General features: G+C 42.6%; 1 protein-coding gene across 1 annotated transcript in view; it reads right to left on the reverse strand.

Annotated features, from left to right (window-relative positions):
• Nucleotides 1-9,062: 9,062 nt before the first annotated feature.
• The window catches only part of LOC115081105 (extracellular calcium-sensing receptor-like), a 93,871-nt gene continuing 76,593 nt past the window's right edge, over nucleotides 9,063-26,340 (reverse strand). Inside the window, exon 5 of the mRNA XM_029585618.1 lies at nucleotides 9,063-9,985. Coding sequence (XP_029441478.1) covers nucleotides 9,063-9,985 — 923 coding nt within the window. The remainder of the gene's footprint in view (nucleotides 9,986-26,340) is intronic.

Genomic DNA, 26,340 nt, shown 5'->3' on the forward strand with positions numbered 1-26,340 from the left:
CATATTTTGGAGAACTTGTAAGCATTTTAATTGATATTGTGGCAGTCCCAAGAGGAGAGAGTTACACTAGTCAAACCTTGAGATAACAAATGTGTACTGGATGTGGACCCTTAGTCCGGAGCGAAGGATGATAACCCACTGAGGATCAGCCCCGATGAACTCGTCTCCGGAAGGTGGTATGGGCGACAGCCCTATAGAAGAGAAAGTCCCACAGCACCACCAGGAGGCCCTCTGAGGAGCGGATAGCCTGGAAGCGTCAGGAAGCCCCCGAGGAGCGGGTACTACAGACGTTCCTATAGATATCGGGTACTACGAAGGAACAGGGTCTGAGACAGGTCGGAGACAGGTGGAGAAAGGCAGAGACGGGCCCAACCGGAAGTCTGAGGCTGGTAGCAAGGTGCGAGGTCGGAGTCCAGGCAGAAGATCCGGGGCCGGCAGCAAGATGTGGAGTCGGGGTCCAGGACAAGGTCAGGGCAGGCAGCAGACAGAAGAAAACCAAAAACAAGTCTGAAGTCAAGTCAGGAGAGAAAACAGCAAAGGCAAGGCAGGTAACACCACAGGGACCTAGTTGCAAGGCGTCTTGTTGGTCCAAGGGGAGGTTTAAATCTCCCTGGTTGATGACGTCATCTTCCGGGGCTGGCCTGGTTTTCACGCCGCAGCCCCTTTAAGGAGCGGAGCCTGCCACGCTCTCCCCGATGCTGCCTGCAGGGATGCCGGGGAAGTCGTGCCGCAGCCCACGCACCATCCGCCGCGTCGGGGGGGTCCCCCGCTCCGGCGAACCACCGAAGGTAGGGGTCCTGGCAGGGGGCTACCACGGCCAGGTATCACAACAGTACCCCCCGTCTTACGCCCCCTCCTGGAAGGACTGGGTTTACCAGGATGTGTTAGATGAAAGTGCTGAAGTAAAGTCTTATCCAAGATGTTCGCTGATGGTTCCCATGAGTTCGCCTCTGGACCAAAGCCTTCCCAAGCAATCAGATATTCCCACCATCTGTGGTTACGATGGATGTCAAGAATCTCCCGTACTAGATAGATCGGATCATCATCCGATTCAACAGCCGAAGGTCGAGGTGGAGCAGCGTGGAACAAAGAGGAAATCAACAATTTCAGCAAGGAGACATGGAAGGAATTAGGGATTCGAAGCCGTAAACGATAGGTTATGGGTCCCAGGTGTTTACTGATGAAGAAAGGTCCAATGTACCTGGGAGCGAGCCTCATGGACGGAACCCTGAGGTGTATATGGCGCGTACTGAGCAAAATTCGGTCTCCCGTGTTAAACAGTGGAGAAGTTCGACGATGTTTGTCCGTCATCCGCTTAGTAGTTTCAGCAGCATGTAGAAGTCTAGCGTTGGTAACCACCCATAGCTCATACAGCTGTTGTGCTGAAAGGTGGGCCACCGGGGAGGCGACGGAAAGTGGTAGAGGAAGGGGAGGCTTGACATAGACAACCTGGAATAGAGAATTCCTAGTAGCCGAGTGCGCGTAGGAATTATGCGAAAATTCGGCCCAGGGTAAGAGCGTGGACCAATCATCTTGGTGGTCGTTCACAAATAGACGTAGGAACATCTTCACTCCTCTGTTTATCCGTTCAGCCTGCCCATTCCCTTGGGGGTGAAAGGCTGTGGTAAAGTCCAACTGTACTCCAAATTTCCTGCACAGTGCACCCCAGTATTTGGCAGTAAATTGTGGGCCTCTGTCAGATGTTATATGGAGTGGAAGACCATGATAGGTGGAATACATGTAGAGAGAAGAGCCCTGCTAACTCAGGGGCGGATGGTAATTTGGGCAATGGGACAAAGTGCGCCATCTTTGAAAATCGGTCGACCACAACCCATATTACCTGATTCCCGGAAGAAGGAGGGAGATCCACTACAAAATCAGTGGATATATGGGTCCAGGGTTCTTGAGGCGGTGGAAGGGGTTGGAGGAGGCCCCATGGCTGGCCAGGTAACTGTTTTTGTTGGGCAGACTTCGGGCAAGAATCAACGTAGGCATGCACATCCCGACTCATATGGGACCACCAATAGTAGCGAGATAATAGTCCCAAGGTACGTGCTCTTTCAGGATGGCCAGCAGTAAGGGAATCATGTGCCCAGGAGAGTACTTTGGGACGAAGGTGAAGGGGAACCACCATCTTCCCTGGTGGTGCCGTATCTGTAGTGGCAAGTACCACCTTAGCTGGATCTATAATATAGGCAAGGGTTTCTTGCATGTCCTCCATCTCGTATAACCTGGAAAGGGCGTCTGCACGAGCATTCTTGGTTGCCGGGCAATAGAGTAACACAAAATCAAAGCGGCTGAAGAATAACGACCAGCGGGTTTGGCATGGATTCAACCGTTGCGCCTTGCTAAGGTATTCTAAGTTTTTATGGTCTGTGTAGACCGTAATTGTGTGTTGTGCCCCCTCCAGCCATTGCCTCCATTCCTCGAAAACCATTTTTATAGCCAACAACTCCTTATCCCCAATACGTAGTTCTTCTCGGCCTGAGAAAATTTGCAGGAGAAGTAAGAGCAGGGGAGTAGTGTTCCTTGATTGGAGTGTTGGCTAAGTATTGCCCCTACTGCAACGTCTAAGGCATCTACCTCCACAATGAATGGCCGAGTGGGATCTGGGTGATGGAGACAGGGTTCTTGCGAAATGCTGTCTTGAGTCTCTCGAAGGCCTGTACAGCCTCGCTTGGCCAATTCCTGGGATCCGCTCCCTTCTTGGTCAGAGCCATAATGGGTGCCACAATGTGCGAATATTGTGGAATGAAATTCCTGTAAAAATTGGCAAAGCCAAGAAAGCGTTGTAATGCATGGAGTCCCACTGGTTGCGGCCACTCCCGGATGCTAGCTAACTTATCCGGGTCCATTCGGAAGCCGGTGGTAGAGACAATGAAGCCCAGGAATGGTAAAGATTGCTTTTCGAAAAGGCATTTTTCCAGCTTTACAAATAACCGGTTTTCTCTTCGGCGCTGAAGAACTCGTCGGACACTGTGCAATGGGTGGCCAAACTCTTGGAATAGATTAGAACATCATCAAGATAAATGATTTCTCCTTTATGCAACATGTCCCGAAATACTTCATTCATTAAATTTTGAAATACCGCAGGCGCATTGCATAGTCCAACGGAATCACAAGATATTCATAGTGACCGTCGTGTGTATTAAACGCGGTCTTCCATTCATCTCCCGGTTTTATACGGACCAGGTTGTATGCGTCATGCAAATCTAGTTTAGAAAATACTCTGGCTCCATGAAGGCAGTCTAATAGTTCTGGAATCAGTGGAAGAGGATATCGATCCTTGAGCGTTATTGCATTGAGTCCCATGTAGTCAATGCATGGTCTCAATGACCCGTCCTTATTAGGAACAAAAAAGAAGCCCGCACCAGCCGTAGATGTAAAGGGATGGATGAACCCCAGTTCGAGATTCTCTTTACTATATTGGGACATGGCATGTGATTCCGGGCCAGATAGTGGATAAACCTGCCCTCTAGGTGGACTGGTATTAGGTAGCAGATCGATTGCACAGTCAAATGTATTGTGTGCCGAGAGGATCTCCGCCTTTTCTTTGGAGAAGACATCTGAAAAGTCTGCGTACTGAGGAGGCAGTTGAAGTTTAGTGGCGGCTAGTTGAATCTTGGATTGCGGTCTCTGATCTAGACAAGTGGTAAAACATTCCGAACTCCAAGCTGTGATCTGAAGAGTCTTCCAGTCAATGATGGATGAGTGTCTTTGTAACCAAGGGAGGCCCAGTACCACTGGGTGGACCGCTTTTTCCAGAATGAAGAAGGATATCTCTTCCTTATGGAGGATACCCGTATGGAGAGTAATTGGGGCTGTACAGGCAGTGACTTGACCTGGAAGATTCTCCCCTTGGATGGAGGAGATGAATAAAGGTGACTTGCGGTGAAGTTCCGGTATTTGTAGCCGATGGACCAGTTCCGCTAGGATGAAATTTCCTCCTGACCCTGAATCGATGAGGGTCAAGGTCGTGAGGGATCCTTGGAAATAATGTAGCGTAACTGGAACAGTACAGTGAGGAGCGAGATTGCTCCCTAGGGTCATCTCCTCGATGACTCCTAGGTCCAATAGTTTCCCGGACGTTCAGGGCATTGAGCCAGTAGATGTCCCTTGTTTCCGCAGTAAAGACAAAGTCCCATCCTCCTTCGGCGCTGCTTTTCCTCGGTAGTCAGGTGGCTCCTCCCCAACTGCATTGGCTCCTCCCTTCCCTCTGATGATGTTTCTGAAGTGGTTGGGGTAACCATGGGATGAGAGAAGGTAGGGGCCAAAGGAACCATACGCCGGGCTGATCTCGACTCTTTGGCCCGCTGTTGTAGTCGCCGGTCGATACGGCCCGCTAGGTCAATCAGTGCCTCCAGGTCATCTGGAATCTCCCGTGCTGCTAACTCATCTTTAATGCGGGGAGACAATCCCTCCAGGAAGATACCTCGTAGGAAATCTGTACGCCATCCCAGCTCGGACGCCAACGTACGAAACTCAACTGCGAAATCAGCCAACGTGCGTGTGCCTTGATGAAGGTTTAGGAGTTCTGAGGAAGCTGTAGACAGACGACCAGGCTCATCAAATACTTGGCGGAATGTCTGGACAAATCGAGGCAAGTCACCCAAAATGGAGTCTCCGCGTTCCCAGAGTGGGGATGCCCAGGCCAGGACTTTCCCGTCTAACAAGGAAATAATGAATGGAGTCTTCACATGATCCGTTGGGAATTGTTGTTCCTGCAAGGAGAACCTAATGAAACAGTGGTTCAGGAACCCTCTACACTGTTTGGCTTCTCCTGCAAATTGGGATGGAGCAAGCAGGTGTGTCACTGAAGTCTGAGTACTCGGAATTATTGGAGGAGGGACAGCAGCTTTTGCTCCACGAACCGAATGAAGGCGGCTTACCAAGCGTTCAACGGTAGCGGTCAAAGTCTCTAGACACTGCTGCTGCTGCTGTTGCTGCTGCTGCTGCTGCATAAGTTGTTGAGCCAGGCCTGGAATAGCCTGGAGGCCAGTCAAATCCACCGGGTCCATGGCCTTGCAACCTGTACTGGATGTGGACCCTTAGTCCGGAGCGTAGGATAATAACCCACCGAGGATCAGCCCCGATGAACTCGTCTCTGGAAGGTGGTATGGGCGAGAACCCTATAGAAGAGAAAGTCCCACAGCACTGCCAGGAGGCCCTCTGAGGAGCGGATAGCCTGGAAGCGTCCAGAAGCCGCTGAGGAGCGGGTACTACAGACGTTCCTATAGATATCGGGTACTACGAAGGAACAGACCGGTCCGAGGGTCTGAGACAGGTGGAGAAAGGCAGAGAAGGGCCCAACCGGAACTCTGAGGCTGGTACCAAGATGCGAGGTCGGAGTCCAGGCAGAAGATCCAGAGCTGGCAGCAAGGCGTGGAGTCGGAGTCCGGGCAGAAGATCCGGGGACAGCAGCAAGGTGCGGAGTCAGAGTCCAGACAGAAGATCCGGGGCCAGCAGCAAGGCGAAGAGTCGGGGTCCAGGACAAGGTCAGGGCGGGCAGCACACAGAAGAAAACCAAAAACCAGTCCAAAGTCAAGCCAGGAGAGAAAACTGCAAAGGCAAGGCAGGTAACACCACAGGGACCTAGTTGCAAAGCGTCTTGTAGGTCCCAGTGAGAGGTTTAAATCTCCCTGGTTGATGACGTCATCTTCCGGGGCCAGCCTGGTTTTCGCGCTGCGGCCCCTTTAAGGGGCGGAGCCTGCCGCGCTCTTCCCGATGCTGCCTGCAGGGACACCAGGGAAGTCGCGCCGTGGCCCGCGTGCCGACCGCCGCGTCAGGGGGGCCCCCCGCTCCGGTGAACCACCGAAGGTAGGGGTCCTGGCCGGGGGCTACGGCGGCCACGTATTGCAACAAAATGCATGTGTAAGCAATTTAAGATCAAGGTAATCTAAAAGCTGATGAAGCAATCAAATATACAAAGAAAGTATGATTTCTGTATAATACAGGAAATATAAGAAACCATAGACAGTTTTGAGTCAATCAAGACACAGGACTTAATGCGCACGTGCGCATGTAGGAGCGTATATTATAAAATAGCTCTGGTATGTGTATGTGTGCATCTAATTTTGCAAGTGGGCATGGTAAAGTCGTGTTTCAGTTTTGCAAGTGGGGGAATTTTATAACAGGCAAGTATCCACGCCATGATCAGTTTCACCAGTTCGTCCACCAGTTTGCCCATTCTCCAGCTCTGTCCTCCAAACCTCCCTGGTTCATTAGCCTGCATACCTGCCCAGTTAACCCAGACCCCTAAAACACCTCAAAGATGCTTGCAAACAGTTTTATTTACACGTAGACCTCCTCATTAGCAGAAGTAAAGTCATGTGACACTAGAACTGGGTGTGTACCCAGGTGCATATGTACTTACCCACTCATCTCTTGGCCCTATTCTGGCATGCCCACACCCTGCCCACATCACGCCCCGCCCTTTTTTCTCTGAAGTGAGATATTTGTGCATTGGGACTTGTACATGCATGTGTTCTACATGTGCCGACTTCTCACGATTGTGGCGCATGCACAACTTTTAAAATTCACCTTCAAGAGAGGAGATTACATCTTTGAGAATGATAACATTACCTAACATAATGGGCTGAGGAAGTAAAGGAGAACATTCATGTTGAGAAATCCAAATAGCTTCTGATTTAGAAGGGTTGACCTTTAACTTATGGAGGAGGAGCCAGTTTGCAATCAGATGGAAACAATTATTAAAGATGCTATAGAAGATGATGTTTTAGTATTTAAATATGCAGCTATCTGGATATCATCGGCATATAGAGAGAGCCTAAACCCAAAATTCTGAATCAATGTAGGAAGTGATGAACTGAAAAAATTAAAATACACAGTTAAAAAAAAGATGGGAAAGATAGAACCTTGTGTATGGTGTTGTAATTTTAGTATGTTTTGAAGATAAATTTATGATTGCGTTCCAAATTTTAAAAAATCCAGGGGAGCGTATAGAGAACTCTGTGGGTTCCTACTAAGGGGAATAGTCCAACTTTGTAGGCGGAAAAGATATAGTATAAGAGCAGGTGTTAGTTCCCCCATGAGGAAGTCTGAGTTGATGAGCTCCTGCTACCATCTTAAGTTGTGGAATCTTTAGTTGACCATCCCAGGAATTGCATGTTCCTTTTGCTCTTCCCTCTTTGCTTTATTTTTTAGGGAATGTCCCTGGGGTCTCTTTGATTGAGACAAGGATAAAGAAAGAAGACAGGATACCTGTTTTTATTATGATTTTAGAAACCTTTTATTTTGAAGGGGGATATTTTTCCTTCTTTCCTGCCTTTTATTTGGTTTCCCCTTTTTTTTTTTTGAGTACTTTCTATTTTGTTCTTTGCCTGAGTACCCTAAGGCCCACGACTCAATTCTTTAACATCAGAGGAAGTGATGTCTCTCACGGAGAGAGAACCATAGAACCATTAGTGTCTTCATGGAGGAATGAATCAACATTCATTCCAAGGAAGAAGGTGTAAGGAACAAGAGGAGAAGACCAGGGCATCAATCAGCTGTGTCCATGTCATCTCAATGAGATTAATAGGAAGAAAGGAGCAGAAATGCATCAACCAGGTCTGATGTGAAGAAAAGAGAAGAACAAGGAGTAACTGAGGTAAAGTTATACAAAATGGGACTTTTAACTAAAACAACTAAATTGGGTTAGAATCCTTCCCACCAGCTCTGGAATAGAAGCTTAAAAACTGCCTCAATGCTTGTTTGACAGACCCTCCTGGTCTCGCCACCAGATGTCACTATCCCTGAAATTTTAACACTCTAGTAAAGGGCCATCCATACCCTTCAATCCCTCCCAACTGGAAGATCTAGATTGGATGCCTGAAGACTATTTAGCCCAGCCATTTAAGACACTAGGGGTTCAGTTTGAGAAATCAAGGGAAGAGTAAGGATGATTGTTTTACACTATGGTGAGGCCTACCAACTTTACAATGGACTTTAATGTTTGATTAATAATGGTTTAGATGATGGTACAACACACAGGACCTAGAAGAGTAATCTTCCATTGTCAGGAAATTCTGGACACTGAGTAAATTAACATTAAAAGGCAAATTTTAAAAGCCCTACATGCTTCAAAGCTGGGAGATATGCGCAAAGGTATGGGCTGGCACATGTTGCATGGATTTCAAAAGGCGCCCAAGTTCGCGTATCTCCCGGTACACCCACAAAACCTTTTTTTCAAAAAGGGAGTGGGACGTGGTGTGGAATGAGCATTCCTGGATTTATCAATGAAACCAGTGCATAAATACTTACGTGCAGAGGCACGTGCCAGGGTCCCCTACCATGTATCGTTACTTCTGCTATGGATAACCTGTAAGTAATAAAATAAAAAAATCTAGGCTAGTCAGCGGGGTTTTAAGGGTGGGTGCTAACAGGGTAAAAGGGAGGCTATTTAATTAGGGGGGTTAAGAAGCCCTATCCTTTACCTGGGCCAACTGGGAACGAACAGGGGAAACTGGTAATTGCATCGGCGCGCGTCTACTAAAATTCTACCAATTTTCACAGTAGAAGCAGCATTTGCATGCACATGAACAGCCTACTTTATACCATGCAGGCATATACGCGTATATGTTCTAAAACAGCTGGGTCTCTGGGCGTAAGCTGGCATACGCACGTACATATGTGCCCACACTCCGGTATCAAAGTTATCCTCTAAGAGAGGACTGTAACATCTAACATTGTGTTTGAGGGGTGATTCCTGGGTCCTAGAGGGTACACCTAAGTTCTAAGGAATATTTATTGATCGATGGTGCCTCATGTACTCTCTTTGGCCTTATTCAAATCCAGTCTAAAAACTCTCCTTTTTGATGCCACTTTTACACCTTTACAACCTGATAATTTCTCTTTCAGCTTTACTGATTTTAACCCTTTTCTTAAGAAATGAAATTCCCAATGTTTCTTTTACATTGTATGTTGGTCTTGATTAGATTGTAAGCTCTATGGAGCAGGGACTATCTCTTATGTGTTTTTGCACAGCACTGTGTACATTGATTAGCACTATAGAAGTGATAAGTAGTAGCAGTACTGGTTGAAGCGATGGGGGTACAATAAAATTACTTTCTATTTTTTAGGTTCCCTGTGGTTTTCCCCATTAGGAATTCCTTGGTGTTCATCTCTGGTCTGATTAGAATGACATAACATTTGGGGAAGAATATACAACCCAACAACCCAGCACTGGAGGACAAAATTGCAAATATTTCCACAGCCACCGTGTATTTCCCTCTTGTGCTTAGGTAAGCAGGGATGAAAGAGAGCCAGACAGCAATGAATATAAGCATGCTGAAGGTGATGAACTTAGCCTCATTAAAGCTGTCGGGTAACCTTCTAGCTAAAAAAGCTACAATGAAGCTGATAGCAGCCAAAAGCCCCATGTATCCCAGCATGCACCAGAATGCAATCAATGACCCTTCGTTGCATTCAAAGATTATCTTCCCCATCTGAGATTTCATGCTTATTTGGGAAAACGGGGGAGCCACGATCAACCAAGTGACACAGATGAGGACTTGGACCAGGCTGCAGGCTAACACCAAGGTGCTGGGCAGTTGTGGTCCTACCCATGACCTTAGATTGCTGTTTGGCTTGGTGGCCTTGAAGGCTATGGTCACTATGATGGTCTTGGCCAACAAGCAGGAGATGCAGATGACGAATACAACACCAAATGCAATCTGACGCACCATGCAGACTGGGTTTGTGGGGTGGCCTATGAACACTAATGAGCAGCCGAAACACAGGATAAGGGCCAATAGAAGGAGGTAGCTCAGTTCACGATTATTCGCTTTCACAAGTGGAGTGTGGTGTTTCCAGATGAAAACTGCAAGTATAGCGGCTGGCACCAGGGCTCCTAGCACTGAGGTAACAGCAAGCATCATGCCCAGGGGTTCTTGGTAGGACAGAAACTCAATGGACTTCTCCTGGCATCCGTCATTTCTCTTGGTGGGCCATTGGTCATCAGGGCATTTCATGCAATCTGTGGCATCTGTAGGAAAAAAGAGATTCCATGTGTGGCTTAGATCAGGGAAAATCATTACAGGAATAAAATGAGAAAGTAAACATGATTCATCTTTACAGAGGCATTATCCTTTGCCAACTACGTTTTGCCAGAACTTGTTGAGTTTTAAGTATGAGGGGGATAGTAAATTGCTGGGCTCCGATTACTTTCTAGGAGGACTTTAACCCCTAACAAGTGACTCACAATATGATCAAACATATCGTCGGTACAGTGTGCTGCGGCAGTCAAAAAAGCAAACAGAATGTTGGGAATTATTAGAAAGGGAATGGTGAATAAAACGGAAAATGTCATAATGCCTCTGTATCGCTTCATGGCGAGACCGCACCTTGAATACTGTGTACAATTCTGGTCGCCGCATCTCAAAAAAGATATAATTGCGATGGAGAAGGTACAGAGAAGGGCTACCAAAATGATAAGGGGAATGGAACAACTCCCCTATGAGGAAAGACTAAAGAGGTTAGGACTTTTCAGCTTGGAGAAAAGACGACTGAGGGGGGATATGATAGAGGTGTTTAAAATCATGAAAGGTCTAGAACGGGTAGATGTGAATCGGTTATTTACTCTTTTGGATAGTAGAAAGACTAGGGGGCACTCCATGAAGTTAGCATGGGGCACATTTAAAACTAATCGGATAAAGTTCTTTTTTACTCAACGCACAATTAAACTCTGGAATTTGTTGCCAGAGAATGTGGTTCGTGCAGTTAGTATAGCTGTGTTTAAAAAAGGATTGGATAAGTTCTTGGAGGAGAAGTCCATCACCAGCTATTAAGTTCACTTGGAGAATAGCCACTGCCATTAGCAATGGTAACATGGAATAGACTTAGTGTTTGGGTACTTGCCAGGTTCTTATGGTCTGGATTGGCAACTGTTGGAAACAGGATGCTGGTCTTGATGGACCCTTGGTCTGACCCAGTATGGCATTTTCTTATGTTCTTAAACACCTGATTCCGCGAGATTATGTAATGGGAGTGTATTTTTTGGATTTGAGATTAATGAACTGCTACTGTGGTGCCTGCAATGCCATCCTAAAGCTCAGGTACTGTAGTTTAGTTGCATAAATCAGTTACTATGCCAGGTTTAATGCAGACCTGCCTCTACAGGGTTAATGGTCAGGCTGAGAGTGAGGGAGGTTGAGTATGCTTAGCCTTTAGGATCCCTGCTGACCTGTCTGGAACCAATCAGAGATGGGAATATGCCTCAGAGACAGTGCGGGCCTGCAAATTCTGCTTGCGTTTTCTTTCTCTTGTGGATTTTCTTCCAGAGTTACAAAACTGGTGCCAGAAAAGGGCTGAGTCATTAGATACAGGCAGAGTATCTAATCCTGGAGACAGGAATGTTAGTGTAGCCCCTAAGCCATTGAAGAGCTGTTAAAAACATTAACTATTGAGGCTTTTAAATGTATATTTCCTACTGAACCATTCTGTATTTATGTACTAGGGATGTGCATTTATCCTGGTTCGGCCACCCCGAAAATCGAAGTGGATTTTCCCGAAATTTCGTGAAAATTTGTTTTTCGGGGTTAGTGCGCACTAACCCCGAAATTCAGGGTGGCCGAAAAAAATCGGCCCGAACTGCGGGAATACGAAATTTCCCGTGGCAAGCCGATAACGAAGGCAGAAAAAAAAGGTTTGGCCGAATCACATGTCTATTATGTACTGTAAGAGAAAGATTGATTTTGTTTCCTCTTGAGGATTTTAGTTTAGGTTTTTACTGGGTGGGTCTGGATTTTTATGTATTTAATTAATGTAATATTTAATTTGGTATATGTTACTGAGTTTTTTTGTATTTATGTCTGTTTTGGGTTGTATTGGTATTATAATAAGTGTGGTGGGTTGTGGGTGGGTAGGTTGTGTTGGATGTATGTAATTATTTAATTATTGTTATTATGTATTGTTCATGCTTGCCTTGAACTTTATGTTTGTATTTTTCAGATTATGATTTATGAATATATAGATTTATTTGTATGTATATTTCAATTAAAGAAATTTTGTGATTTATTTGTTAGAATCCAGCCACCTTCCCAGATACCTCAGCGGCAGATGTTCACCATGTGGCAGGGAGCTGCATTGGATGCTCTGATGCTTGTGATCTTGGGACCCGGGAAGAGATGCTTAGAATGTATGTGCACATTGGTGTGCACGATTCAGCACACGTTGCCTGGAGATTCGGGTACTTGCCGCGATGATGTCACTGACTCAAGACTACTTAGCTTGGGGGGGGGAGGGCGCTGTTGAGCTCCGAGGGAGATGGCTGCCTGAAACTTCAGTTCCCGTCAACTTCTTTTCGTTTTTGCTTATTGCGGAGCATTATGCCACTGTTTCTGCCTACTTGTACTGCTCTCTGCCTTCCAGGATGTCTATCCCCAAGTCAGACAAGATAGAAGCAGCCTCTGCAGCTGTTTCTGGATCAAAATGTACCAAACATGATCCCCGACACCAGAAAAGCAGCCGCCGAATAAAATTGCATCATCTTCTGATCTCATCATTACCGAGCTCCAACAAATGAAAGAAATGCTACGACAGAACACTGAAACTACCCGTGCTATTAAAATGGAGCTGGCTGATTTATCCTTGGCAGTGGCTTCCTTGTAGCCGCACCTCAACTTCCTGGAACAGCGGATCAGCCTATGTGAGGACGCCATTGCGGATTTGAAATCAACCTCCATCAAGATGGCGGCACTGCAAATTGACATCGAGGATCTCTCTAATCGCAATCGCAGATACAGCCTATTTATTTATTTATTTTATTTAAAAGAATTTATATACCACTTTATAAAATTAGTTTTTTGTCAAAGTGGTTTACATTAGGAAAAAAAATAATAAGAAAAAAGAAAAAGAAAAAGGTAATAAATAAATAAAATTAAAAGTACGTAAAATTACTTAGTAGCTGGAAGAAATTCCAGCTAGAAATAAACAAGTATTTACTAAAGTAAATAAAAATAAAACTGTTGCCGTGGAACTTTACTAATAATATGGAAGGAAGGGAAGAAGGTAGAGAAGTGACAAAGTGAGTCCGTAAGCTAGGGAACAGCTGGGAAACAAAAGGAAGGGAGGGGAAACGAGATGAAAATGAAATGAAAAATATGATGATGACTGTAAATGAAGTGGTGGAGAGGAGTTTATGTTTGTTCTGGAGTAAGTGTTTTAAATGCTAATTGAAAAAGATGGGTTTTGAGTGATTTTTTGAAATGGGAAGGATTTGAAATTAAACGAAGAGGGTTGGGAAGGGAATTCCATAAAATGGGTCCAGCTACCGAGAAAGCTCGTTTTCGGGTGACTTCTAGCCTTGCTAATTTAGGAGAGGGGATATCTAGAAGATTTTGGGTAAGAGAACGTAGATAACGGGTAGGTTTGTAGATCCGCAATGATGAGCAAAGCCAGATGGAGGTTGGGTTATGGATCAAGCCATGTATAATAGACAAAATTTTAAATTGAATCCTAAATTTTACTGGGAGCCAGTGTAACGATTGAAGGATTGGGGAGATATGGCTGTGTAAAGGGGTCCTGGTTAATATTCGGGCGGCACTATTTTGAATCAATTGGAGGGGATGTAGAGAGGAATCAGGTAGTCCTAGATAGAGTGCATTGCAATAATCTAATCCGGAAAATACTAGTGATTGAAGAATGGTTCTATAGTCACGGTAAAAGAGTAATGGTCGAAGATGTTTTAAAAGTCGTAGTTTGTAGAAGGATTTTTTGGTGAGTAAAGAGATTTGTTGTTTCATGGAGAGATCTGAATTAATAATTATGCCTAGATTAGTGGCATAACGAGTTATGGGGATAGATATATTATTTATTGTCAACTGTGTAGGTGGACCTATTGAGGAATCTGTAATGGAGGAGAGATGTATGATTTCTGTTTTTGAAGAATTTAATTTTAGACGGTTGTGAGAAAGCCATGAATTTATAGTAGAGAGATAAAGAGAGACCAGAGCTAGTGTTACAGACCAGGATGTTTTGTATGGGACATAGAACTGAATATCATCTGCATAAATTTTGAATTGTAAATTTAGAGAAGATAGAATATTACATAGAGGAAGAAGATATATGTTAAACAAAATAGGAGATAATGATGAGCCTTGAGGGACGCCAGAATTAATAATATAAGAAGTGGAAGTGTGTTGGTTAAAGTTGACTTGCTGAGGGCGGTCTAAAAGAAATGATGAAAACCAGTTTAAAACTGTACCTGTGATGCCAATGGATTTTAAACCGGAAATGAGAATTTGATGGTCTATTGTATCAAAAGCTGATGAAATATCTAAGAATACTATAATGTAGTCAGTGTATGAGTCGAAAGCACGGAAAAAAGTGTCGAAAGATGATAGTAGAAGTGTTTCTGTTGAATGTCCCTTTTTAAATCCATGTTGATTGATGTGAAGAATATTGTAGTCTGAGAGAAAATCGGTAAGTTGTTTTAATACTGCAGATTCTATTAGTTTTGCCAAGGAGGTAAGAGAAGCAATGGGTCTATAATTGTTGAGATCTGTGATATCCTTAACTTTTTATTTTAGAATTGGAAGTATAGATGTCTTTTTCAAATCAAATGGAAATTCTCCAGTTTCAAGAGACTGGTTTACCAGTAGGTGAAGAAAAAAGCAGGCCTCTTGTTTGAGGGCTTTGAAGAAAGCTCCGGGGCATGGGTTGTAAGGAGAGTTAGAAACTTTATGCTTACTTATGATAGTCTGGATAGAACTTTCTGATACCGGGGAAAATTGTGACCAAGAGTGGATGGGGTCTATCTTTCATTGTGTTGGGTAGGGTAAGTTGGAAAATTCCTTTGAGATATTAAGTACTTTTGTTTCAAAATGCTTAGCGATTTTATTGCAGAAGTTAGAATCAAGATCTATGACATATTCATTTTGAGAAGTGGTAAGAGATTTAACAATATTGAAGAGAGCATTGGCATTGCCATTGGCTTTGGAAATTATATTTGCATAATGATGTTTTTTTGCTAGGTTTATTTCCTTATTGTAACATCGTAAATTGCAACGGTATGCGTTTTTTGTTTCGGGAGTTCTAGTAATACGCCATTTACGTTCTAATTTCCTGAGGTTACTTTTGAGAATATGTAAAGCTTTAGTATACCAGGGGGCATTGGGTTTCTTCCGAATATTAGGTTTTATAGGCTTGTAGGGAGCTATGTTATCTAGAGTGTTTGTAATCGCGATATTCCAGGTTGCTACAGTGTCATTTATATTGGATGATAAGGTAGTAGGTAAACTGGGGGAGACTGTTTCCACAAATGAATCAGTAGTGATGAATTTCCTTTTATAAACTATTGGTAGTTTCTTTGAAGATGTGTGTTTGCTGGAGTTAATACTAAGGGAAAAATGAATTCTGTAATGGTCTGACCAGGGAATAGGAACTGTTGTAATTGTATTCCAAATAGGGAAATGGCAGAGTGGATTGAAAAACACCAAATCTAGTATTTGTCCTTTAATGTGTGTGGGGGTGTTTATGAGTTGTTCCCAGCCTAGGCCGTTCATGGCGTCTAAAAAGGAGTTGGTGATTGTGTTTGGGTTGGTAATATGTAAATTAAAGTCACCAAGCAGTATAGTTTTATTCAAATCTATAGAAAGTGTGGAAATAGTTTCTAAAAATATTGAAATATCTAAGTTAAGACAACCAGGGGGGCAGTAGATAAGTCCTATATTTAAGATAGAAGTAGAAATAAGAAGCATTTCAAAGGAACCAGGAAGTGTTAATTGTCTTTTTATGGGTTTTAGAGATGATTTAATGATAGCTAGTAAGCCCCCACCTCTGCGGTTCGTTCTGGGTTCTGATATAGTAATGTAATCTGTGGGAGTTAAATTGTTTACAATGGCTATGTCAGAGGTGGTTAGCCTATGTATCCTCGGGATCCCTGAAGGCAAGGAGGGAACAAATATTCTCTCTTATCTACATACCTTAATTCCGGCATGCCTACAGATCTCATTTGGCCTGCCACTGGAGATAGAATGGGCACATTGGCTTCCGTCTCACTCCACACCTAACGCGCCATTTCCTCGTCCGGTGATCCTGAAACTACTGCGCTACCAACACATCTTGGCTATTTTACAAGCTGCAAAATTGCGCCAGTCAATTCATTTTGAGTCATTGAAGCTTTTTTTTGTGCTGGATTTGGCCAAAACAACAGCACAGAGTAAAAGAACTTTCTTGGTGCTGTGGCCTCAACTTTGGGATGCTGGTGCTAAATATGGCCTATTGTATCCGGCCAGGATGAGGGTAAAAAATAATAATTCTACCAAAGTCTATGATATGCCAGATGACCTGCATTCTTATTTGCCCTCTTTGCCTGCTTCTTCAGCCATGGTGGGTTGAATATACTGTTTTCCTTTTTTTTTTTTTTTCTCATCTGGATGCCTTTTTTTTGTGGGGCTGGACTTCTTATTTTTCCTTCTGGATGGACTCCTTCACCTTCATCATTTTCCAACTTTGTTGACCATGCTCTACCTTCTTGGCAGCTGCCTATAACTTTCTTAATTCTCCAGTTCTATTGCCTACTAGACATTCTCCTTACAATATTTTTGCTGCTTTTTTTCATCATACAACTGTTATCTCTGCTTTCAATACCACGCTTATTGTTTTCTGGAGTTTTGGGATCGGCTACTGCTTGTCTCACAGACTCCTTCACTTATGTCCATATGTGGGATTGGTGTGGCTCTTTTTTGCTCTGCCTTTGCTGGTAGATGTTCCTCTTCCTTTACGTTTATTCACACACTTATGGACACACATGGTTTGGTGGATCTTTGGTGGCTTTTACATTCCACTGATAAGGATTTCAATTATTTTTCATTTCCACATTAATCCTACTCTTGTATTGATTATTTTTTAATTTCTAAAAGTATTTTAAATTTGGCTTATATGACAAAAACGTTTCCCATCTTGCTCTCAGATCATGCTTTGATTTCTCTCTCCCTTCACTGGAACCTTACATTATCTGATACACCTAGCTGGCGTGTTAATGCGGTTTCTTGGAGGATTCATCTTTTATTTCTCAAATATTGACCACCATTTCTGATTTTCTTGCTGTTAATGAGGTCCCTCAGACTCCCTTACCCATTGGTTGGGAAGCTTTTAAGGCCACTCATAGGGGTATGATTATCAATTATTCTGCGCACCTTAAACAAATCAGGTCTAGTGAATTACTTGATTTAGAATCTCAGACCAGCCACGTGGAATCTCTGCATATATCTACCTGGAACAGCATTGTTCTTGCTTCCTTATATAAACTCAAATATCGCTACAATAAACTTTTAAGTGCTTCTGCGGGTAAATCCATTTTCCTTCAAAACTCCTGTTACTATGCAGAAAATAACAAGTCTGGGTGACTATTGGCTACTTATTTACAGAGGCTGAAGGAACATAAGAGGATTGTTGCTCTTAAGTCCAAGTCTCGTACCTTGGTCATCAAGAGGGAAGAGATTTTATGCCAATTTCAAGATTTCTATAAAGATTTGTCTTCCTTTGAATTACAGCATGATCCCACTTTAATTACTAAGTTCCTCTCCAATTTGACTCATCCTACTTTATCATCTCTAGAGAGTGACCACCTGAATGCTCCTTTAACTGTCTCTGAAGTGAAGAAAGCTCTCTTTTCTCTACAAGTGGGTAAGGCTCTGGGTTTCGATGGCTTTTCGCTCAAATTTTATAAGGCATTCTCTTCCCTCTTGGATCCTAAGTTGTATGCTTTATTTTTGTATATGGGAACCCAGGATCCAACTTCTTCTTGCTTTAATGAAGCTAAAATTGTGGTTTTTCCTAAACTGAATCGGCATCCGCTATCTCCTGATAATTATCAACTCATCTCTTTCTTAACACTGATTATAAGACATTAGCTAAAATATTATCCTCCCATCTGGAACAGGTTCTGGATAAACTTATACACCCAACTCAATCTGGTTTTATGAAAGGTCAATTTATTACAGATAACTCGCGCTTATTTGTGGATATACTTCAAATTTATAATAATTTGTCTTCCCCTTTAGTGGCGATATCCCTCGAAGCTGAAAAAGCATTTGATCATGTGAATGGGATTTTGTGTTTGAAATCCTTTGCTGGTTTGGTTGTGGCGCTTCTTTAATTTTCTATATTAACTCTCTTTATTACCCGCCTGCCACCTCTGTTTCAATTGATGGAGCGTCTTCTGACTCATTTATATTGCACAGAGGTACGAGGCAAGACTACCCATTTTCTCCCTATTTATTCAACCTTTTATTGGAACCTTTATTGCTTGCTTTATGACAACATGTTTTAGACCTTACTTGTAATAACATGGAATATAAATTATCAGCTTATGCTGGTAATTTAATTTTATATGTTTCTCAATCTGAGATAGTATTACCTCATATTATTCGATTTATTTCCTCCTTCTCTCTTATTTCTGGCTACCATGTTAACTAGAGCAAATCTGAGATGATGCCTTTTAATATCCATGTCACTTCTTTGGCCTCTACGTTTTCTACTTTTCAATGGGTTACTAGTGGTTTAAAGTATCTTGGTATTTCTGTCCTACACTTGATCAAGCTATTGCTAAAGCTGCAGATAAAATATGTGCAACGGTATCTGACCTTACTAATCGATGGTTCTCCTTACATCTTTCTTGGTGGGGCTGTTTGGATACTATTAAAATGGTCATAGTGCCTACAATTAATTTTTTACTTCGTATGCTTCCTTTTTTTTTTTTTTTTTTTTATAAAAGATTTTATATCGGCTTGGTTAGAATGCTCCCTTTATTTTTGTGGAAGCATAAGACTCTACAGAGTGCTCTGTCCACACTTAAACTACCTAGGGACAGTGGTGGTGTAAAGTTACCCGATTTCAGAGTGTATTTCAGAGTGTATCATTCAGCATTCATTTTACGCCAAGCTACTGCCTGATTGGCAGGTCATGTTCCCGATGTTACAAAACCGATTTGGCATGATATTGAAGTATATTTTGTACATCCTCTCCCTCTTTTTGCACTCCTGGGCTTTTGGTCAATTTTCCATCTCTGAAGTCCACACCACCATTTATGCTACTTGCTCTGTGTTTCACTATCTAGAATCCACTTTGGAGCACTTAACTACACCATGGGGCACTTCCTCTTTGACTCTGATTTGGCGTAACTCATTTTTTGATTGGATTCCTTGGATTCAAGTTGGTATCTGGTCTCTAAGCCATCTAGTATCAGGGTCCAGTTGGCACTCATTCTCCCAACCAATGTCCATGTATGGTTTACATGCTTAACAGTTCTATCGCTACCTGCAGTTTCAGCATTGTGTTCATATGTTACACTTGGACATCCTCACTGACCCTCCACAGTAACTTGTTGTTTTCTTTTTTCGTAGATATTATTTTGTATGTTAATATACTCATCCTTTGTTTATCTCCTCTTTCTGGAGAGGCAGTTTTACCTTTCAGACTTCTGTGTTGTTTAATAACCTGTTTTTCAGTTTTTTTGCTGAAACTTGTAATTATAAATCAATAAACAGATTTGAACAACAACAAAAAAAAAAAGACTACTTAGTCTGCCTGGACTTGGATTCGTTGCCTCAGCAAGAAAGTCTCCTGGTTCAATATCCTTCTGGTTCTAGTCTTATGTCTTGCTCAAGCCCTTCTGCTTGGTTCCATCTTCTCAGCCTTCAGCTTTGCTTCACTCTTTGCCTGTGGCTCTACTGAAGACTTCAGCTCCACTTCAGCCTCACCCTTGTTTCAAGGCATCAGCTTTGTCACAAGCCATAAGTCTCAAGCCATTAGTCTAGTCATTGCTTGGTTTCATCCGTAGTCTGGTGTTTGTATAAAATTTTGGACTCAGTAATAATCTGGCCAGTGCCAAGACTCACTCACCTACTGCTGGCATTGGTCTCAGAATTCTACCTACGAGGCTGCATCACGGTAATATCGGCGCACGCATACGCAGTTCCTTCCAGTTTGCTGAAGCCATGAGCTCAGTGAACGCGTCCCTGCTACAGGCCATCACTGCCTTGATCACCAAGATGCAGAATCAAAAAACAGAATTGATTGGTCTCCTGCACCCGTTCAAGCAACAGGCCCAGCAGTAACTCGATCAAGTAAAAGACTCATGTCCATCCTCAGTTCCACTTCTTGTGAACCCTGCACTGGCACCTATCCGGACTGGTGAGTCTTTGATTCAACTACCGCCACTGCAAGGTATGGGAGTTATCCTAAAGCATGCAGAGGATTCCTTAATGTGTGCAAGATGCAATTTGAATTACAGCTAGCTCGCTTTTTCTTTGACCATGTCAAGATCATGTATATACTCTCCCTGTTAGACAGTCTAGCTGCCTCTCCCTTTTGGGAAGAAGATGATTTGCTTCTCAGGAATTTGGACAATTTCATTCAGCAATTTCATCTGATCTTTGATTAACCTAGGTGTGTCTCATCCACTGCCACAGAGCTCCTTCATATTCATCAGGGCAATTGTTCTGTTGGTCAATATCTGGTACAATTCCATACCTTAGCTTCTGAACTAGGTTGGGGCCAAGGTAGCCAAACTGTCATTATTTGACAAGGATTATCCAAGAGAATAAAAGATAAACTTACAGCCCAGAACCTTCCTCTATCCCTCGAAGCACTCATTGCCTTGCAAATCTTATTAATCTGAGATTCCAGGAACAGACTCGTGAAAATAAGAATTCTCAGTGACATCACTCGTGGTTCCCAGACCTCTGAATCTTTCACAATCCATCCTGGAAGCATCGAAAATGGCTACTTTTGAAGAACCCATGCAGTTGGGTAGTACCCAACTTTCCCTTGATGAGAAACAAAAGTGAAGATCGCAAAATATCTGTTTCTACTGTGCCGCACAAGATCATTTTGTCCATTAGTGTCTCTTGAGACCAGAAAACTCTATAAAGAGAAGTCTCATCGGGAAGGCAGCCTTGCACCATCCTGCTTCCTCTCCACTACTAATGGTTCTGATGTGTATTACCTATGGAAAACACTAAAGCTTTAGTAGATTCCGGAGTTGGGTGCAACTCTATTCAAGAATCATTGCTACATCAATGTGGTTGTCCTACTACAGCTTAACCACCCTTTTGTCATTTCGTCCATTAACGGAGAACCCTTACCTGGTTGTGTGATGACAGCTTCCTCACCCATCATGATTCAGATTGGGTCTCTCCAAGAAAGCATTAAGTTTTATGTGCTATCTAAAGCATCCAGCCCTCTTGTACTTGAACTACCCTGGCTGAATCTTCATCAAACATCTATTGATTAGAATTTCTTACAGATTAACCAATGGGGTCCATCCTGCCGAAAACATTGTATCATTTCATCTTTGTCTCTGGCCTCTTCACTTCAAACCACCTCGTCTGAAGTGCAGGTTTTGCTACTTCAATGTACATCCTTTTCCCACGTGAATTCTGAACTGTGTTGTCCTCCTGCCAAAAAACATTTGTCCGTTGATTAGGACTAGTCTCAGTATTTGTCCAAGCTTTCAATTTTTTCTTCAGTTAAGTCTTCTGCTTTGAATGGTTTTTCAGTCCAGTCTAGAAACCAAAGAATCTCTGGATCCTGGGTCTGGACCCCCGAGCCCACAATTGGTAAAATAGTACCTTCATCTCCTGAGAAGTCAAAGAGAAGAGGCTTGATAAGGGGACTTGAGGAGGGAGTACTGTTGGAATCCAGTCACCTTCCCAAATTACTCGGTGGCAGAAGTTCACCATGCAGCAGGGAGCCACCATTGATGCTCTGACATGTGTGATACTAAGACCCGGCAAAGAGATGCTTAGGAAGTATGTGCACATCGGTGTGCATGATTTGGCACATGATGGTGGGAGAGTTGGGTATCCACCCTGATGATGATGTCACACACTCAAGACTTCTTAGCGTGCTTGGACTTGGCTTCATTGCCTCAGCAAGAAGGTCTCCTCATTCCTTCTCCTTCTGGTTCTAGTCTTCTGTCTTGCTCAAGCCCTTCTGATTGGTTCCTTCCAAAAAAGTATTACCTGCAAATTTTTGGGACAGCGATGGGTGCCACTATGGCCCCTACCATTGCTAATTTGTTCATGACAGAATTTGAAAAACAGTGGCTCAATAATGTATCATTTTTGACAAAGATTGTTTTCTACAAATGTTACATCGATATTTTTAGCTTGTGGAGTGGAACAGGCAAAGAGTTATCTTTTGAAAGATAGATTAACACCTGTGATGAGAAAATACAGTTTGTAATGCACTATACTTTTTTGGAAATATCATTTTTGGATGTATTGTTGAAGAAAGTAGATTCAGGAGATATTATTAAAAGTGTCTTCAAGATACCTATGTTACATTTTGAAAGTGCACATCCGTTGCCATTAAAAAACATTCTTCCCTTCTCACAGTTTTTGAGATATAAGCAAAACTGCTCAAATTCCCAGATTTACATAAAGGAATCAACTCCATTAATATCATTATTTCAAACAGAGAGGTTATCCCAACAAATGCATAAAAAATGCGTTTAAAAGAGCATTATATTATGATTGGGATGCCCTGTTAACCCCACAATGCAAACAAAAAGATCCAGAAGTAGTCACTTGTGTCACCAAGTATTTGCCCACATCACGTAAGATTCTTAAATGTATGCGTAATCACTGTTTCCTTATCCAGATGATTCCGGGTATGGAAAATTTGGAATTTAGAGTGGCTTTTTCAAGAAGCAAAAATTTAAAGGAAATTTTAAGACCATCTACACTATATGAAAAATCAGATCGAATAAGTTCCATTGATGGGAATATTCCACTTGGTCATCACAAGTGTGGTCATTGTAAGATTTGTGACCAAACTTTGGAACTTAAAGAATTTAGTTGTTCACAAACTCAGTACCAATACAAGTTGAATAACTTCACGACATGTCAAACGGATTTTGTTATTTACATCATAAAATGTCCCTGTAACAAAATCTATGTGGGTCAAATGAAAAGATCATTGAAATTAGGAATCTGTGAGCACAAAAGCTATTTAAAGAACAGAAAGGAAACCGCTCCAATTGTTGCACATTGCATCAAAGAAAATCACAATGCAAGAGAATTGCGGTGGTTTGTGACAGATCACATTAAACAAGATCTGAGAGGGGGTAATCGAGAAAAACGACTGTTTAGAAGAGAACAAGAATGGATTTTCAAGTTGCGTTCAGAAGAGCCCATTGGTCTTAATTCTAAGATTGAATGGTACAGTTTACTTAACTAAAGACAGACGGATCAGCGGCCAGCAATCAGATACATGGCTGGGCATGCGCGGATCTGTCAAAAGAGTCAAGAAATTTAAACCTGACGTCAGATTACAACATACATTATTACGTGCTTAATGATTGGTTCTTTTTCAAGCAAGTCAGCTGTTTAAAATGTGCGGCCATGTTTCAAACATTTAGATTAAGCCCGGCAACCAAGAAAGAGGGTAGAGATAAAATTTTGAGTATTTCCGACAGCACCAGTCATAGAAAAATATTAATGAAGGTAATAACTAAGTTTGTTTCATCTATGGTTTCAATTATAGAGTCCACCCTGATGCAGCATTGAAGAGAAACGATGGCCACGTTGGCGGCAGCCAAATAATATATGGTGTTGGCGAAGGGTACGGTATTGATGTCAGAAGAAAAAACAACTGAGAACGAGCAAAAAGATAAGTGCCTTGTTGTTAAAAGATGTCAGGCTAAAATTCATATTATAGGACATATAAAGCAATGTTCTGTTAATTAAGGTTCAGAACGGTATAAGGTTTCCCGTCTGGAACTAAAGTAGGGCTATAATGTAAAATGGCTGAAGACTATTTGCTGTGGTAAAAGTTCACATTAATTGAAGATATTAAAAGAAGATCATCAGCTGTGTGAAAGCAGAATTTAAGTGAAGATAACAAAAAGAACTTTTCATGAAAAAACAAAATTAAGGGGGCATAAAAGACCAGTGACTGAAACAATTGGCTAACAATAAGTTTCTGTGATAATCGGATCCTTTGCTAATACTGAGGTCTTCCCTCTATTATAATTTTTTTTCCTTACAGTAATTTGATTGAGTGATTAATAAAGTTTATATTTTTAACAGTAAAGCTATACATTAGAGCAATAATAATGTTAGTGATTTTTGACAGCAAATAGTCACATTCATAACTAGTTATTTGTTGGATACAAGCACCTGTGCACCAAATTTTAAGTGGGTGGGCACACGCATGTGTGTGCAAATCCCAGTTACATAAGAACATAAGATATGCCATACCTGGTCAGACCAAGTGTCCATCAAGACAGTATCCTGTTTCCAAAAGTGGCCAATCCAAGTCACAATTTCCTGGCTAGTACCCAAACATTAAAAAGATCACAAGCTACTAATGCTGGTAACAAAGAGTGGCTAATCCCTATTGATTAATAGCAGTTTATGGGATTCTCTTCCAGGAACTTATCCGAACCATTTTAAACCCAGCTACACTAAATGCCTTAACCACTACTGTATACATCAGGGGATTTTAACTTGGCATGCGCTGACACCATTGCCAGTTAAACCAGTTTATCCCCAGTTCACCCAATTCCAAGTTTAATAGTCTTCACTCTCCCCAGTTAACCCCGACCATTAAAACCCCGTAGATCTGCCTATTTTTCTTTATATTATAATTTACCCCTCCTCCGTAGCAGAAGTAAACTTACAGGGCAGGGGATCTGAGCGTGTGCCCAGGCACGTAAGTATTTATGCGAACATCTCTGATTCATGCTCCAAAACACCCATTCCCTACCCAGACCACACCCACGTGCTGCCCTTTTTGGAAAACTTTGATGCGCGCATTCCTGGAGATTCACACGGATTCAGGTGGCTTTTCAAATCCACTCGATGAACAAGCCTGACTTATTAGTTCATCCTCTAATTAATGTGTGTGCCAGGCTTTTAAAATTCACCTTTAAGATGGTTACAAAGCGGAGCCCAGGGGTGCGGCAATTGTATAACTTGCAGGTGCATACACGCGCATGCTATAAAATACTCAGGTCGCGCACACGTCTGCTCAGTTGTAAGTGGGTGCACGCTTAGGTGCGTAAATCCCATTTCTACCATGTAAGTGAGGGTATTTCATAATGGGCGCTCATCCACACCATTGCCAGTTCACCCAGTTAAAAGCTAAGTCCTCCAAACCCCCCTGGTTTAATAGCCTGCACGCCCCCCAGTTTCCTCAGTCCCTTTAAACCCATGAGAAATGGCTATTTTTGTTATTTGTAAGTTAAACCTCTTCCATAGCAAAAGTAAATTTACACAGCATGGGACCTGGGTGTGCAAGCAGGTGTGTAAGTATTGACATGCACATCTTTTGGATCTGCCCCGGAGCACACATGCCCCGCCCAGACCACGCCCACCCCTTTTTTAATCTCTGTGAGATGTGCGCGCAGCCCAAGTTCTGTGTGCATTTCGGAGCTTTGAAGATAATTTCAGCACGCATCGGGCTTTTCAAATTCACTTTTAATTATTTATCCTCTTAAGTGGAGGGAAGAGAATGGGTGTCACGGGGAGAGGTGAGTTAGCCAGATAAGTTATCCAGCTAACACTTGTCCCTCCATAGAGGTGTCCTAAAGCTAGCCAGATATATTCAGCTGGGTGGTAGGCTACGTTAGCCAGAGAAGTTATCCAGCTAACACTTGTCCCTCCATAGAGGTGTCCTAAAGCTAGCCAGATATATTCAGCTGGGTGGTAGGCTACGTTAGCCAGATAAGTTAGCTGACACCTATTGAAACTTCAATGGGAAATAATTACACTTGAACCTACCACTCTCGTCCATATCCCCCCGCACACTTGTGAGTCTGCATTCATCCTCTTTCATTTGCTAGCGGATTTTAAAAATGCTACACGTGCCAAAGTCGGGAGATATGTGTGTGACTTGGTCTGGCGTGCAATGCGCAGATTTAAAAAACCGCGCAAGTATGCGTGTATCTCCTGATATGCACACAAATGAAAAAGATCAAGAAAGGGGTGGAGCATGGGCAGGCCGAGTCTTTAATATGAAGTCTGTGAATAAGTATTTATGTGCTCGAGCACGTGCCGGGGTCCCCTATTGCGTAACTTTACTTCTGCTAGGAATGGCGTATAAGTAAGAAAATAACAAAAACTTAGTGGGGTTTTAAGGGTTGGGGCTAATAGGGTATTTATTTTTTATTTATTTAAAAACTTTTCTATACCATTGCTAAGTTAAATACCATCGCAACGGTTTACATGTAGGCATATATTTAATGTCGATAAAAGTGTACTATAGTACATTCTAACAGGTGCCATTAAAGGTTCGGTTACAATATATCAATATACATAGTCATTTAGCGAAGTAGATCATGACCAGATGTACCAAGGTACTTACTCGGGTAGTTTTATTACACATAGT

Source organism: Rhinatrema bivittatum, chromosome 19 (assembly GCF_901001135.1).
Source record: "Rhinatrema bivittatum chromosome 19, aRhiBiv1.1, whole genome shotgun sequence".
Taxonomy (NCBI): Eukaryota; Metazoa; Chordata; class Amphibia; order Gymnophiona; family Rhinatrematidae; genus Rhinatrema; species Rhinatrema bivittatum.